Source organism: Hirundo rustica, chromosome 6 (genome assembly GCF_015227805.2).
Source record: "Hirundo rustica isolate bHirRus1 chromosome 6, bHirRus1.pri.v3, whole genome shotgun sequence".
Classification (NCBI taxonomy): domain Eukaryota; kingdom Metazoa; phylum Chordata; class Aves; order Passeriformes; family Hirundinidae; genus Hirundo; species Hirundo rustica.
In genome coordinates, this window is record NC_053455.1 from 7,321,382 (window position 1) to 7,337,173 (window position 15,792).

The 15,792-nt window shown below is 44.0% G+C and overlaps 2 protein-coding genes across 5 annotated transcripts in view; one reads left to right on the forward strand and one right to left on the reverse strand.

Annotated features, from left to right (window-relative positions):
* Positions 1–15,792, forward strand: part of BRF1 (BRF1 RNA polymerase III transcription initiation factor subunit) — a 171,875-nt gene that overhangs the window by 73,061 nt on the left and 83,022 nt on the right. For 2 of the 3 annotated variants that reach the window (XM_040066096.2, XM_040066097.1), the window contains 3 exons: positions 4,104–4,176; positions 13,308–13,457; positions 15,054–15,147. In XM_040066096.2, the coding sequence (XP_039922030.1) occupies positions 4,104–4,176; positions 13,308–13,457; positions 15,054–15,147 (317 nt within the window). Of the gene's footprint in view, positions 1–4,103; positions 4,177–10,174; positions 10,578–13,307; positions 13,458–15,053; positions 15,148–15,792 lie in introns of those variants that run through there. The other variant, XM_040066098.1, reaches the window with a different exon arrangement.
* BTBD6 (BTB domain containing 6) lies at positions 6,101–9,298 on the reverse strand. Of its 2 annotated transcripts, XM_040066100.2 has the most exons (5): positions 8,971–9,298; positions 8,424–8,721; positions 8,139–8,229; positions 7,739–7,857; positions 6,101–7,491 (listed from the first exon to the last, which is right to left on the reverse strand). In XM_040066100.2, exons 2-5 carry the CDS (start codon positions 8,630–8,632, stop codon positions 6,459–6,461), a joined length of 1,452 nt encoding a protein of 483 aa, XP_039922034.1. In that variant the 5' UTR covers positions 8,633–8,721; positions 8,971–9,298; the 3' UTR covers positions 6,101–6,458. The 2 variants fall into 2 exon arrangements, with proteins under 2 accessions (XP_039922034.1, XP_039922033.1); XM_040066099.2 differs by having other exon boundaries at positions 8,424–9,298.

The following is a 15,792-nucleotide window of genomic DNA, read 5'->3' on the forward strand; positions in this document are numbered from 1 at the left end:
AGAGTCCCTTTTTCCCCAAGAGAGTTTAAAATTCTGGAAGGTGTTAGACTGATGAATTCCTGTGTTACTGGAAATGAGGTGTTTGTTGTTATTTCTGAAAGTGGAAGTATATTGGTATTTGTGAACAGATCAGGCATGATGTGAAAGCAAGAGGAAATTATGAAAGGGTAAGAGTCTCTCTGGAAGTGTCCCTTTGAAATCAGTGTCTGATGACTGACAGATGTGAAATGAAAAGACTGTCTCCAAAAAATACTGTGAAGGGCAAAGAGCGTAACAAGTAGAAGGATCTTGTTGTGAAGATGTAACTGAATAATTGGAAGCCATTCCTTCACTAAATGCCCCTTTTAATTAACATAATGTGTGTGATAATGAGAACAGAAATTAACTATTGGTAAAGGACAACATCTTAGAGACTCTTAAGATCTCCTGTAAAAAGAGGTTTTTGCAGTGGCTTAGTGAGCACAAACTTCTTTGTCTGACAAATGTCTTCCTGCTAAAGAAGCTACTTGGTTTTTTTGTTTTGCCTTTTTTTAAATTAAAAATCCATGATGGGTCCGCATGCTGGTAAACTTACTGTATTAAATATGAGTTGAATGTAAGAGAATATGGTAAAAACTATCGGGGTTTGCAGATATTTTAAAATCTCCTCTCTAAGAGAGGTTGACAGCCCTCTTTTGCATTAGGTGTTGATGCTTGAACCTTGTGATTGCATCAAGTTTAGGAAATTTTAATATCTGGTGAAAATCTGCAAAAAAAGAGCACAAGTCTTATGAAAGTCTATAAAACAATTGTCTCACTTCAACAGCTTTGACTGGGGAGAGTTTGGAGAAATACTGGTTTTCAGTATGATCCTTTTAAATTAAGGGGAAAAAAGGCTGAAGTTGATGTGGTAAGCTTTAAAGCTGTGCCAATTCAAGTTTAAGCCAGAGACATCCTTTTAGAAGGGCATTTTTGTTTATTCGCCATTCTAAGAACTCATATAAAATTAGGTTTTATAAATGCAAATGTCATATGATTCTAAATTTGGAACGTTAAGCTTTTGATGGATTGGAGTATATGAATTTTTATAAGAAGTTCTTAATGAAGAAAGAACTAGAAATTAAAGTAGGCCTCTAAATTAATTCTCTTAATTTTCTAAGCTTAATGGAGTGCAGAAAAACCAAATGATGAGAGTAAAGAAAGTCCTTCTCTAAATGCCTATTTTATATCATATCTCTTCTATCACGGGATCTGTGTGTGAGTAATAGTTGAAATCAGTGATAGTGGAATAAAATTTTAGTGAAAGGGCCACCTTCCACTAAACCCAGGAGATGTTAATACCATGTTGCAGGAGTTCAGTGGCATTACAGATTTCTGGGTGAACTTTATGCCATCTTTAATTTTCATGTATAGGAAGTGCCCCAGAACCTGTGAATATCTGTTAACTTTCAAAGCTGAGAAACATATTGTTTGAGAGGGCCTGAAGTCTTTTTTTCCTACTGATTTGCCAGAAAAACTGGAAGCAATTAAATATTCCCGATTCTTTTTGTGACCCTGGCATTAAAAATGTGTGAGCTTCATGAGGAAATCAATGCAGAACATGGACTGTACTGTATATTTTGCTTTCTTTCTAAATTGGTAGTAACCAGAAACTACAAAGAAATGGGCTTGTGAGCAAAAGAAATAAATTCCCTCATTTACCATTTCTCTTTTAATTTATTATTTTGTGCAAATACACTGCCTGCACCTTGAAGTCAGTGATAAAACAGTGATGATGTGGGTGAAGTGGAAAAGCAGGTTCGATTTAAGTGCATTGCTTCTCAAATAAACCATAGATCAGGAGACCTTTAGTTACGCCAAGGAAAGGCTAAATAGTCATTGAGCACATTTATTACTCATTTGTCTTTGCTTTAGATTTAATTTGGCAATCACTTTGATTGTTAGAACTTCACTAGGAAAAAAAAAACTGCTTCTTTATGCCTCTTCATATTTATTTGGTCTTTATTATTGCGTTTATGGGAAAATTGCTTGGGAGGAGTTTCTTAGAGAGTGACGTGGCTTGATGGTGACAAACATCAAGTGTTTGGATGTCGTGACAAGGAAAAAAGGGTAGAAGGAAAAATATTTGTTTGGATTAGAGTTTTATGTTTTTTGTTCTAGATTAATATGAGAGAACTAGATGAGTTTGTGAGGCCTCTAACAGAAACGTCATACGTACTTGGCTCCACTGAAGTAACTTTATTGATTTGTGCGGTGAAATCGTCCTTGCAGAACAAGATCTAAGTGATGAGGTTGAGGATTTATGGTAACTTGGTCGTCCAGCTTAGAAGGCTGAAATTACAGCCAAACACTCATTCTTTATGTTAATATTTTTTAGACAAAAGGTCAAAACAACCCGTTTTGAGCTTGCAGTGAATCTAAAGCCAACTGAAACACTGCAGACATTTTGCTTTAGTGGTATCTGTTCTGTCTCGATGGCTCATGGAAAATCGTGCTCTCAGACTCCAGTATTTTTTTCTGTAGAAAATTCAGTGACTTATTTCCTAGTAAATAGACTTCTCATTCCGAGGGTATGTTTGGCTCTTTTCCTCCCCCTAGAATAGTGCTTCTATGTTGTCTGCTATTTCAGGAAGAAAAAGGGCAGTAAAATTTAAGGCTATATTTTTGCATCTTCCAGGCCAGTCAAATCATTGGTCAGACGCAGCATGGAATACACTCACTTTTCACTAAATATGGAATGAATTACCATCATATCATGTATAATTGATTGCACAGTCACTTTCAGGATATGTGATCGCTCTGAGGGTTCCTTTGAAGTTCTAATTTCTGATCTCTTCTATATTTGAGAAAAATACACATTAAGAACATTTTCATGTAAACATTTTGAAGGGCTAGGTGAAGATATGTCAGTTGTTTGGGGGTGGTTGTTGTTGAGATACATATATTTTAGCTAGTTTGGTAGAACCATCTATACACTTGGGAGAAAGCCTGCTTTTAAACTAAGGTTGGCAAAGCTCTTTGATGAAATGGAAAGAGCAACAGCTTTTTAATTCCAGGCTTGTACCATAATCATCACCCGGCTGTGTAATTGACTGCAAAGTAAACACCTTCACTATCCAGGCATAGGAAAGAGAGGGGCAGTTTTGTTCCATAAAAGCAATAGAGTATAATACTATTGTTCAAAACAAACCAAAACCCTACGTGCTTGGAGTGTAGGAGGATGGAGTTTTTTTTATATTAACCTTGACCTTTACATATGCCTTGAGGGAAGCAAGGTGTTCACGGAGCTCCGTGGGAATGTTTGAGACTGATTGGGAATTGGAGTATATCCTGCCTTTCTTGCTGACCACAAAAACACATCTTAAGATAGAGAAAGAAAACTTCCTCAGACTTGTAAAATACAAATATGGTTGTCTGTGCTATAAATTGCAAATCAGAGTATGGAGGGGTAACTCTTCCCTGCAATTTACATCCTCCTGGGTGCAGCAGTGAAGGAGAGCAGAGCTCTGTCCCTGGTGCCTGAGCAGGTTTGGTGTGGTTTAGGGCTTTTCTGATCATTAATTAATTAATTAATTAATTTTTGGTTTTTAATGTGATCTGAAGCAATGTCCAAACAGCAAGATATGACAAATAACCCTTGGGGCACGGAGCACCGCTCCTTGGTTTGGTGTGTGCTTGTGCAATACTTAATTATGCTACTGCAGATGATCATGCAGAACTGAAATTTGCACTGACTTGTATTTGCTCGGGTTTTGTAATAGTACAAGATAAATGACATTTTATATGTACTGATATTACATTGAAGTCTAGTTAATGCCTTATGACGTAATTTGACAACTGAAAAACTACTACAGAGCAGCACTAAGCCCACTAAAGAGCGTGATGAACAACTTTTTATAATTTTTTTCAGTATAAACTTATGCTTTGATTTACAATGCTAATTTGTGCAGATTTTGACAAGCACTGAGTACTATCCTGTACGTATGAATATTGCTTGTATAACTTGAATTTTTTTAAGCAGGTTAAGATTTCAAAAGTTGGGGTTTTCTCCTTTCCATATAAATGTTCTATTTAAAACATTTGTGGCTTAAGATTTACATAATGCTTTTTTTGTCTTTTAATAGGTGAATGTCTATGTGCTGGGAAGAACTTTCCTTCTGTTGGCCAGAGAACTCTGCATAAATGCTCCAGCCATAGGTATTTTTTAATAATTTGACTTTTGACTATTTGAGTCTTTTTTTTCTCTGGTTCCTTGGGGAAAAAATAAAAAAAAAGTGTGTGTGTGTGTATATATATACGCACACATTATATATACATATACATAGTATTGTATATTAATACCCAAGTAGTAACTTTATAGTGAAGCTATAGTGAATATATAGCTATAGTGAATCAATCCAGGCAGAGGAGCACTGCTGACTATAAGAGCATGTTCTCCTTTATATAAGAGCTATTTGGATGCTGTTTTATTTTGCAAAATAGTTTTGTTGTTTTTTCCAAGAGTAATTTGGGCTGTACTAAGACAATGGAGTGACGTGTAACAAATTTGTGTGTGTCAGCAAGCTCCTACAGGCCTGTCACGCTTCAATTCCACAGATGCAACATTTGATAAGTATTTGCCAAATTTACTATTTACTATCTGTCCATCACCTGTAGCTAAGCGGCTTGGTGGAAAATGAAGAGCAACTTTTTCCAAACATATGAATGACTTCTAATAAGTCAACACTGAAATCAAACTGTGATAGGAAGGTGGGTTTTAACATGTTGAAAGGATATAGAAGCCATTCTCTAGGTTGTGGGTTTAAGCCAAGGGAATTTGTGCCAATTCCAGTTAAAAGAATGCATTTATAGTGAGGCCTCGTGACTGTTATCCACCTCTGTGTAGGAATTATCTGCCTGCATCTTTACCCACTCTCACTCCCACTCTCCTTAAGAGAGAATCAGATGGCTGTGTTGCAGAACAACCCAGGCACACCCCTTCAGCCATACTGGGCTGGCAGGGGATGCTGCCTTTGCAGCAAGGGGAGCAGCAGCTCGCACACGGAGCATCGCCACGGCAGCGCCCAGGCACCACGCAGCCAACGGCCACGGCGACAGCTCCAGCTCTGCTACAGAGGTCTTGTTTTCAGTAATTCGCTTCCCTTCTTAGTTTTCATTACTTTTTTGGTCTTTTTTTTTTTTTTTTTCCTGAGAGAGCAAAACAGGCAGGGTTTGCATTGCAGCTCAGTTTCAAGGTGAGAATTAATGCAGCTTGGGAAAAGGCAAACGTGTTAGATGTAGAGGTACTTGTTATACATGGAAAAAATACTGGTTTAGACTGCTGTTTGAGTGCTCTCTTCCAAGCTCAGCCCAAGATTTATAAAATCCAGTAAATATTTCTAATTGGCTCAGCTGTATGATAATGAGACATTTGAGAAAAAATAAGTACTTTCATCACTTTCTGAGAAAAGTGCTAGCATAAAATGATTGCTGATAATGTCTGAGACTGTGTTTTCCAAAAAACACAGAGCAGGAAGAAAGATCCAACAGCTTTTTTTTTTTTTTTAAGTGGCTTATTTCTAATTAATAATCTTAACCTAAACACCTTCTTGTAAGAATTTCTATAATACCTGGTGCTCTGTATAAGGATAGGATGTAAATTCAGATAGTGTCTGCCAATAATACAGCCCTGGGCTAAATTTGTGATGCAGCCCTGTCACTGAATTAATTAACTTCATCTGTGTGTCTTGACTCCGGCCATTCAAGGAGGGGGTATAGTTTGACAGGTGCAAGTGGCAGTGTTGTTGTTTGGTGGGCAGGCTGGAGGTTAACAGAGATGCTGCAAGTGAAGGGGCATTAGGAGTTTTCAAATATAGCCACAGGATGATTTGGATCAGCTTTGATTACACTGATGGTTTGTCTATCTTCAGCTTGGGCAACACACAAAAAACCCTAAGCTTCCTCAAATGTCAGCTCCTTTTCTCATGAAGGGAAATTAAAGGCTGCTGATGGATAGTTTCAGTTGTCAAGAGAGGGAACTTTCCTAGTTGCTGGGTGTGGATGCACACAGCATCACCCGTGGTAGCTGTACATGAATTAACACACACGAGCCATAAGGTCAGCAAAGATCAAGTACACAGGATTTAGGGCAAGTAAAAATGTTTTATATATCACAGATTCGTAAACTGCTCTAGTTTAGAACATTCTGTTTGAGTCAGCTGCAGTCTGCAAGTTAGTTATCTATATACAAAATAAATGCACAGTACGTGCAAAATTTAACGTTTTTCTGCATGTTGCAGTCTTAATAATTAAGTCAAATAGCTTATGAATAAATAAAATAAGATTAAATTCAAGAGCATTCCTTCACTTATTTGTATAGCCTGATGTAGCAGATAGGTAAGTAGCGTAACATTCCATACTGCTGCAGAGTTCGTAGGAAAACTGAAAAATCCCTTAATGTGCATCATTGCAGCAATGGAATACAATCAAGGTGAAATGCATCATGCATAGAAAATGAGCTCAGGTATTTGTCCTCCTTGTACTCCGGTTCCATTGGTACTGTCCGAGGAGCACTGGAACTGGAACGTCACTTTCCCGCACTGCACTTCAGTCATTCCCTCTTGTCCAAAGTAACTGAGTTCGTTACCATCAAGAATAGCACTTACATTGTAAAAGGTGTCTTGCTCGACCTGCACAGGGTGTTCAAACCACACCGAGAAGGTGTTACTGGAGCCGTCGGAGGTAAACTTTGTCAGATTCTGAGCCAGGACAACGCCTAAGCGCTTCAGTTCGATTTTGACGCTGTATTCAGCTTTGCCACAGCTTGACCCATACAATCCCAGTCCTGCTATAAATATCCGTTTGTCTACGGCAAACTGAATACTGTCACATCGCCCCCGGTACCGCCACTGATTGCTGCGATACGCAGACGACTGAAACCGATGGCAGCGCTGAGGCACGAGTCCTTTTCTTTTCGTCAGGGGGAACTCTAATTTGGGTTTATTTGCAGCTGTGTACCATAGGAATATGTTGTGAGTCTCCTCAAGGGTGAGGATGTCGGACTGGGCAGCTCCGTTGGCAAACTCTTCCAAAGTCATGGTTGGAATCCGCACCAAGTACAAAGCTTTCCCTAATACATTCCTCTTGTTGCGTGGCGTAACCGGCAGCCCTTGCCTTTTGCATTCGGCCTCTGCCCAGTTGAGAACAGCCTCGAAAACTACCACTTCCTTGGTGTTGAGTGCCTCCCGGGTTACAATGATCTCTAGTGTTTGTTGATCTATCTCACAGAAGCCCTCTGACTTCAGTGCCATTTCTGCCTGAGCATCAATCACTTCCCAGCAGCGCTGCGTCAGCTCTGGCTCCTCGAAGAGCCTGCTCTGAGACAGCAGGACACAAGCGTTCTTCGCTTCTAAGCTGGTCTCCAAAAAATTGACGCAAGCCTTTGCTAGGGCCGGCACGATGTACTTCTTGGCAGCATAAAGTGTAGCCAGAACTGTGTCAGCTTCCAGGTCTATTTCGTCACTATACATGTACCTACATTAGCAGGGGTGGGGGGGGGAGAAGGATGAAAAAAAATTAGTTTCTCAGGGAAAAAGAAAATTAGGCCATGAAAATAATCTATAGTCGTCTTTGCTGGCAGTGAATCTGACATTCGATATTTGTCAGCACATTAAGTAAACAGCAATAAGTGCATATTGCACAATGTCAATTAGGAGATGTATATTTTATAAGCTACTTTGATTCTGTCCATGTAATTAGCAGACTTATAGTGGCCACTTACTTTAATAGGATTAGAAAGGCTGCAGGTTCCACATCTGGTATATGGATTTCAGATTTGACCTCTGCGAGATCGCCATAAAACATAGCATAGAAGACAGAGCTACCAACTGCCAAAACATACTGGAAAATAAAAGAGAGAGAAGCCTCAGTAACATGGATCAGGAACGGCTGAGCATGCTGGCTTTCCTAAAAGCTACATTTAGCCAAAGTTACAAGCTGCAGTGGAAGCAGAACACTGCCTTACACTGGTCCCTTTAATTGCAGTGTATGTGAATTACTTCTGGGATTAAAGAGCTATCATTAGAAGAAAAAAAAAAAAAAGTGCAACCTAGTTGTAAGGCAGGGGCTAGAAGGCGGACCTGCACGGCAGCATTAAAAAGCCAAAAATTATCTGCACAAACCTTATGGGCAGGAACTTTCTTGGATGCCCCTGGCGGGCCCACGATGAAGTGAACGTCGGCCATGAGTTCGTTATTGAACATCAGCGCGTTCCTGCAAGCAGGGGAGGGGGGAGAAGCCCCGTTAGCCGCGGGCTGCCCCTCGCCCGGTGCCCCAGCCTCCCGCCGGCGGCCCCCGGGGCTCCAGCCCATCCCTGCGCTCAGGCCTGCCCGGGGCGCAGGTGCACAGGGCGGGCGCCTCTCGCTCTCCCGCCCGCCCGGGGAGGGTCCGGCGGGCCTGGCCCTTACCTCTCCCGCAGCGTGGGATGGAAGGATTGCCAGTTGGCGCTCTCCAAGTTGTTGTTGTTGAGGTTTTGGAGCTGGGGCGGCGGGGGCGGCTGGGCGCTCTGCTGGAGCTGCAAGGCGTTCTTCTTGCTGTTGGCAGCGGTGGCGGCGGCGGCGGCGTTGCTGTTTGCAATGTTAGTGTTGGTGCTGGCAGGGTAAAGTTCTGCAGCCATCTTCTTCTTCAGGGACAGGGGCACTATCTCATAGCATCCTGGCACCTTGCCGTTTGACCTCACACTCTTTTTGGACTTCTTTAAGGTCTCTGGAAGCAGAAGAAAAAAAGTCAAACACTTCATGATCCTGCCATTGAGGCAACCAGGGGGCAGTGGCATGAGCAAGACAACTAACAGATCCCAAATGCGAGTCCCACTATCAGGATATTTTGTACGCTTCTAGATGCAGAGTGGCCTTTGGTTTTTTTGGAGTGTGTGCCCGCTCTTTGGTTACCGGCCCGACGCACCTTTCCGAGGGGAAAGGGGTGATGCTGTGTCGGATCAGTGCCAGCGCTCACCTTGGCTTGTAGGGGGGTCCCAGCCTCCACGGCACTGCCACGACTGCAGCGGGGAGCCCGAGCGGGGCCGGCAGGCAGTTCCTTCCCCGAGGAACGGGGAGAGAAAAAAATAAAAAAAGGAAAAAAAAATAAACCAAAAGGAAAAAAAAAAAAAAAGCCAAAATCCAGCAACAAAACCCCAGGAATCCGGCAGAGGCGGTGGGTCAGGAGCGAGAGTCAATCCACAAATCCTCCGAGTGCAGCAGCCCGGCGAGGGTGAAGCGCAGCCAGCCGCCCGATCCCCGCTGCCAGCGCTCCGCTCCGTCCTTCCCGGCCCGGCGGGGGCACATCCGCGGCAGCCGGGCCGAGCCGAGGCGGCGGCTCCCTGCAGTCCCGCTCCCGGGCGGCCCCGCCGCCGCTCGCACCAACTTTGCTCCGGTCCCCGCGGCGGCCGCCACCGCTGCTGCTGCTCCTCCGCGCTCCTCCCGCCCGCGCCAGGGGCGCTGCTGCCCGCGGCGCGCCCCGGCTCCTCCGCGGCGGGCGGGAGCGATGCGGCGCTGCCCCGGGCGCTCCCTTGGCAGTGGGATACAACGCTGCACGGCCGGGCTCGGCACGGCTCTGCCGGGCCCTGCCTCCTCCTCCCGCACTAAGAGGCAGCGGCCGCGCCTCGCGTCACTGCCGCCCGCGCCAATGGCGAGCGCCGGGGCGCGGCGGGGAAAGGGCCGCCCCCCGCCCCGCCGCCCGCCCGTCATCCGCCCCCCCGCGCCTACGTGCGCAGCGCCGGGCGTCCGCCGGGAGCGAGCCCCGCGGTGCCCCCGCGATCGGTCCCCAGCGCCGCCCGGGGTGCCCGCTCCGGCCGCAGCGGGACGGCCGCGGAGGGACGCGGGGTGGCGCGGGGCACCGCGGCGGGGCGGAGGGGGTCGGCTCCGAGCGAGCGGCGCCGTTCCCCGGGCGGCCCGGGCGGGGGCGCCGCCGCTCCGCGCTGCGCCGGGCGGGGGAGCCGCGCCGCCCCGCGGGGCCGCCGCCCGGGGCGCGGGGGCACGGCCGCGGAGGGGCTGCTCCAGCCCGGGGACGCTGCTGGGGTTCCTCCCCTTTCCCTGCGGCCGCCGTGCCCCGCCTGTGCGCGCCCTCCGCGCTCGGGCCGTCCCACCCATCCTCCGGGATCGTTCGGCGAAGACCGTCCCCCTTCTGTGACAGTTCCCTGGGGGGATCTCTAGCTGGATCGGCTGTTGCTTCGCTGCGAGCCTGCCGCTTTCGGTGGGGAGCACTCTTTCGAGCGCAGCTCGAAATTGGTCTTACATCCTTCTTACATCCTCTTGTGTGGCATCAGAGTTCTTCCAGAAGTCCGAGTTCCGAGTCAAAATTGGGATCAGGAGAGAAGGGAAAGTCTTCAGCAAAACACAGGCTACTTTCTTAAAACGTGAAATAAAGTTTTTCTTTTGACCTGCTTCACGGCCCCCAACATCCCCTTTGAGGAAAACCAGCGGTGTTTTGCTCGACTGTAACTTGCTCGTATGTGGAGGATCCCCTCTGCAGCCCAGAGTCAAAGGGGACCGCTCCTCCGAGCAGGGCGCCCTCGGTGCACCCGTGCTGGTGTGGTGCCCCTGGAACGAAGCAATGTGTTTGAGGTTTGCAGCCTCTAACATTCCTTATTTATTTATTTTCAAATGTTTGCATCCATGCGGGACCTGTCTGTGCTAACCTGGGCTCAGCCTCTGATTTATATATTCACTGTCTTACTTTTTTGGGTTATTTTAAGGCTTGCTGTTTAAAACCCACCCACGTATTCGTTTTCTGACTGTTTGGTAGCTTCAGAATTCAAATTAACGATGTGCAATGTTTTGTCAAATGACCTGTGGGCATGAGTGCCAGCAGAAATATCAGAATAGCTACAATGCAAATGTGTAAACGCTCCCAAAATTCAGCTCTGAAACCCAGCTCCAGAGGGACAGCTGAGAGTTGCTCCTTGCAGTCTGGTGAGGTATGCTGTGAATTTACATCTGATGTGTTTCCTAGAATGGTGATAATTCTGTTCCAATTGGTAGTATTATTAAACTGATCAAAGTTTGGTCCTGTGAAGTTTGACTCCACATAAATAATGGATTGATTGACGAGAAATAAATGAAAATATGTTTCCCTAAAGGTGAGCCTATTTGTTTGCATTGTGTACTACTATTATTAATTCAATCCGATTACTGGAGGGTACCCCTAACAAAGGTAAGTGTAATTGTTGTACCTCTCCATAGGGAGCTATTGAAGGTTACTTGATTTGTGCTAAAGCAAATAACAGGGTTACGAAGAAAATTACCCCAGGGGAGGGAGGCCTTAGGCTGTTGTGTCCCTTCCAAAGATGCCAGGTGGATTTTACTGAAATGTCCTGAGTGGCAAGGTTTAAATATCTTCTGGTAATAGTATGTGAGCTAACAGGGTGGCCAGAAGCATTTCCAACTATTTCAGCAACTATAGGATTAGTTATTGAAGTGTTTTCCAAGAATAATTTCAAGATACGGGATTGTGGAAGCAATAGACTCAGATAGGGGAACTCATTTTACAGGAAAGATTCTTCAAGGGGTTTTGACTGCTTTAGGAGTACAGTGGAACTTCCATATCCCCTAGCACCCCCAGAGCTTGGGCCAGGTAGAAAGAATGAATGGAGAAATAAAGAAACACCTTTTGAAGCTGGTGATAGAAACTAAGATGCCATGGGTACAGCACTTGCCACTGACTTTGGCAAGAATAAGGGCCAGACCCAGAGGAGATATTCAATTATCTCCCTTTGAATTGATGTTAGAATTCCTTACCCTTATGATTCTCAACCTAGTGGGGGAGTGGAAATAAGTGATGTATATTTATAACAATATGTGGCCAGGATACTGTGTGTTCTGCTCTGGTGGCTGCAGGAGCTGAAGCTGGGCACTCTCTGGATAAGAAGAGATGGAAAAGCAAACCAGGCGTTGCTTTGTAACATTGCACGTGTTCCTGTAGTGCCAAGAGCAAAGTTAAAATGTATAGCCAGGCTATGGCTCCTGAAAGGCTGGAGGTTTTGTTATTGAATTTGGAATATGTCATTTGTCTAGAGTAGAGTTTCATAAAATCATACTTGGAAGCGCAGAACACCTGTCCTTAGAATCATGGGGATTGGTAAAGTTCTCCTAAGCCTTTGATTTTTCAGATTATGTTTGGGAAGGGACTGCAGCTTGGAATTTCTTCAGTTTGAGAGTTGGAAGTTCTTGCTTTGTAAGTGCTTTCATTTAAATGCTTCTGCAGGGCTGACAGGCATTATCGCCTATGGTGTGATCTTGGTAATTATGGATAGCAACAGGGCATCATTGTTAGGACTTGGTGCTAAATGAAACTGCTTTGATTAGTTGTAAATCCCTAAGATTTTTCTAGCGTTTTGAGCTGAATTTTCATCTTTATCGGTTTAAGTGCTCACATAGGGGATCAGCAGAGGAAATTGAGTTGAGACTAATAGTTAACAATTTACCGTACATCATGGATTTTCGGTCAAGTGATAAAAGGCTGGCAGGAAATGAGAAATTGATATCTCAACTAAGAGTAAACATGTGTTAAGTGTAGCTTTTACAAGATTGTTTGATAAATTATAAATTGGTTTAGGCAGAGCACAATCTGTACTGACATATTTTGGTTAGTTTGAAGCTGATAACACCAACGCTTGAAATAAGTTCATACATCTGGAGGCAGATCTGTGGCCCATGTAAATTGTCGTAGTGCTAATGATGTTAATTTGGTTCCAGCACTTTATGCTGCTGGAATTCTGCCTTAGTATCTGTAATAAACAATGTTTTGTATTCTTGGAATATGAGTCTGGGAAGCTGCTGGAATTGACTTTGAAGATAACTAGATTTTTGTTAGGGAGGATTTCAAGCAAGTAATTTTTTTTCAAGCTTAGCTGGTAGTTTGGTTTGAGGTGAAACACGCAAGTTACCTTGTTACTTTTCAAGAGATGTTAGAAGTTTTGGGAGAGAAGTTAGAAGTTTTGGGCCCAAATCATGTCATTCTGCAAAAGCTTTTGTAAATGCTTCACTTTGGGCATGATTTCCCTGATACCAGTAACATCGCTCACGTGTCACAAGTCAGCATGTGCAGCCTTGGATGCTGAAAAGCGTGTAAGAATGTTTGTGCAGTGTTTTAAAGATCTCCTGTCTATAAAGCAAGAAGTTATTTTGTTTTAGGTTTTCTCAAAAAGGGCTTCTAAAGCTTAGTGGTGGAGGATCTGCCCAGCAGCACAGTCTGTGTTTGCTGAGGTGAAGCCAGACAAGCGCAGCAGCCTCGCTGCGCCGCGTTTCCTAAATCCCTGTTAGGGTTAGACATAATTGTGTTACTTTGTGTTGCAGATCCGTGTTTGTACATTCCCCGATTCGCACACATGCTGGAGTTCGGGGATAAGAACCACGAGGTGTCCATGACGGCTCTGAGGCTGCTGCAGAGGATGAAGAGGGACTGGATGCACACCGGCCGCCGGCCCTCGGGGCTCTGCGGGGCGGGTATGTCAGAGCCCTGCCCCTGCAGCGGGTGGGATGGGAAAGCCTGGGACAAACGAGGGCTTCCCCTTGGAATTGCCGATGTCCACCTTCCAGGGGTTCTGTTCTGTCAGGCACCTATAGATTATATAGGTCTTCATCGAAATAGTTGCTGAAACTGTAACTTCATTTTTGCCCTTGCTCCTGCAGTACTTGCCCAGACCCTTTGTAGCTGACAGTTTGAAATTTTTTTTCAGCTCCTTTCTGGTACTTTTCTTGCCCCCACTCTGCAGGCTCTAGCGGCTAAAAGGTTTTTTTGTCAGCTAAAATGACACCATTAGTACAAGTACTTTGATTTGTGTCTTTACACAGAGTCTTATGCAAGAAGTGCCCTCTTTGACCTGTTTTGTGAAATTATTTTTCTCTCTGTCTTCATCTTTTTCCAAGATCCATCGCTGTCATGATGCTTGCATAAAACCTATGGGTTTGGGAGGGCCAGGTTAAAAGGTAGTAGCCAATGGGGTCAGAGTAAGAAGGAGTGCAGGTAGTCACAGAGTTCATGTATGTGCTTTATTTTCTTTGAAGATCTTACATGTGTATGCATGAAAGAGAAGTAATGCTCAAACCTTTGAGAACCCAGGACTATGCAATTTTTTTGACATTTCTAGCCCCTTATTGTTAATAGTACTTGATAGTTGCACATTGCTAAAAATTTGAGTATAGACTATGGGAGAGCAGTCTGCTCTTTGATGTGCTACATGGGCTGTATCCACATGAGCAAGTAATTTAATTCAACAGACATGGATCAATAGATGGAAGCAGGTGGTGCTGAGCCCCCTCCATTCATCCATCCATCCATCCATCCATCCAATATGCAGCTCACATGTTGGACTGTGGACTGGGTTTAGTTTGGTGCCCTGGCTTTAAAAGTCTGTGCCACACATAGCTTGGATGACCAGTTGTTAGTTCAGCCCTGATGTTCCTGTTAGGAGCGCTTTAAACACATACCAGAAGTGGAACTCTAGTTTAGTTTTCCTCTATAAAAAAGCACTTTTTTCTGCTTAAAACTGATCTGTGCAGTGAGCTACTGCAGGATGAGTGGGGGTTGTGCTTCAAAACAGAGCTGGTGCTCTGAATTAACACACCATGTAAATGCAGCTGGTTTTCTGGCTGTGTAGAGGGGCTTGCAGGAAAGCACTTGGGCACCAGCAAGACAAGGATAGTAGTGGCAGCAATAAGGAGACCAGCTTAGGCACATTCAGTGTGTCTCTGGAGATCTTATTATTCAGGACAGAATTCAGTGAATTCTGCTAAAAAAATGGTAACTGAAAATAAGTGATCACTGAAATGTTCTTGTGCTGTAGATAACCATGGCTTCCCAAGTGTTAAAGCACAGTGTTTTTCAGGGTGCAACTTGCACTCAGCTTAGTGGGTAGAAAGCAAAGGTTTGTGAAGTCAAGTCCATCAGCAGTATTCAGGGACACAGCTGAACATAACAGCATTTACAGCTCTTTGGCTGAGGGCAGGGACCAAGAGAGGGTATAGTTATCTGACTGTTTTCTGCTTTTCTTCAGAAAGTTTCCCTCTTTTTGATATTAACTTTCTGTCCTTGTTCTCTAGCTCTGCTAGTGGCGGCGAGAATGCATGATTTCCGAAGGACTGTTAAAGAGGTCATCAGGGTGGTGAAGGTTTGTGAGTCTACATTAAGGAAAAGGTCAGTGCAGTCTTACTGCTTTTATCTTGCCTTTACGGTACTGAACAGTGATATAGTCTAAAATAAACGTGTGTTGGAGAAAACCAGGTTATTTTCCTAAGTGCCATGAATCAAATAAGTGTATGTTTTAGCTAGTCATTTTGAAGTGCTAACACCTCGCCTCTTATGTAAGGCCTCAAATGCTTAGCAAAGATGTTAAGGAGCACTGTGCCTATTTAATAGGTAGGCAAAATAATGACTTGCCAATAATATTAGCAGTATTGTCATGTCCTCAGAAAAAAAAAAATATTGATTCTGAAAGCTGACAATCTACTGAGAGATTTTTTTTTTTTCATTAATCCAGAAGCCAAGTGACGAAAAGTCTTGTCTTTAAGCTGTTATTGAACAGAACTGTTCAAAATATTTTGTTGAAATACTCATTTTTGATAGTGTTGCACTTCTAATAAACAGAAGACAGCACAGTGAATCTAACAATAAGTTCAGTGACGGATCCCCTGAAAGTGGGAGTTTTCCAAGTACCTTCTGTGTGTTTATTTTTTTAAAGATCAGGTAGTATTTTCAATTGTTTAATGATGTAAGCAGATAACCCAGTTTCTGTCATTTTACTTTTGAAAAGTTGTAACATACTCTTTCCCCTTAGGTTGA

Coding starts and splice junctions, on each gene's coding strand:
- BTBD6 (XM_040066099.2), bottom strand. CDS start 8,791: ATGCCACTGCCCCCTGGTTGCCTCAATGGCAGGATCATGAAGTGTTTG. Junction 8,230..8,423: donor CATCCCACGCTGCGGGAGAG/GTAAGGGCCAGG, acceptor CCCTGCTTGCAG/GAACGCGCTGATGTTCAATA. Junction 7,492..7,738: donor GCCTTTCTAATCCTATTAAA/GTAAGTGGCCAC, acceptor CTGCTAATGTAG/GTACATGTATAGTGACGAAA.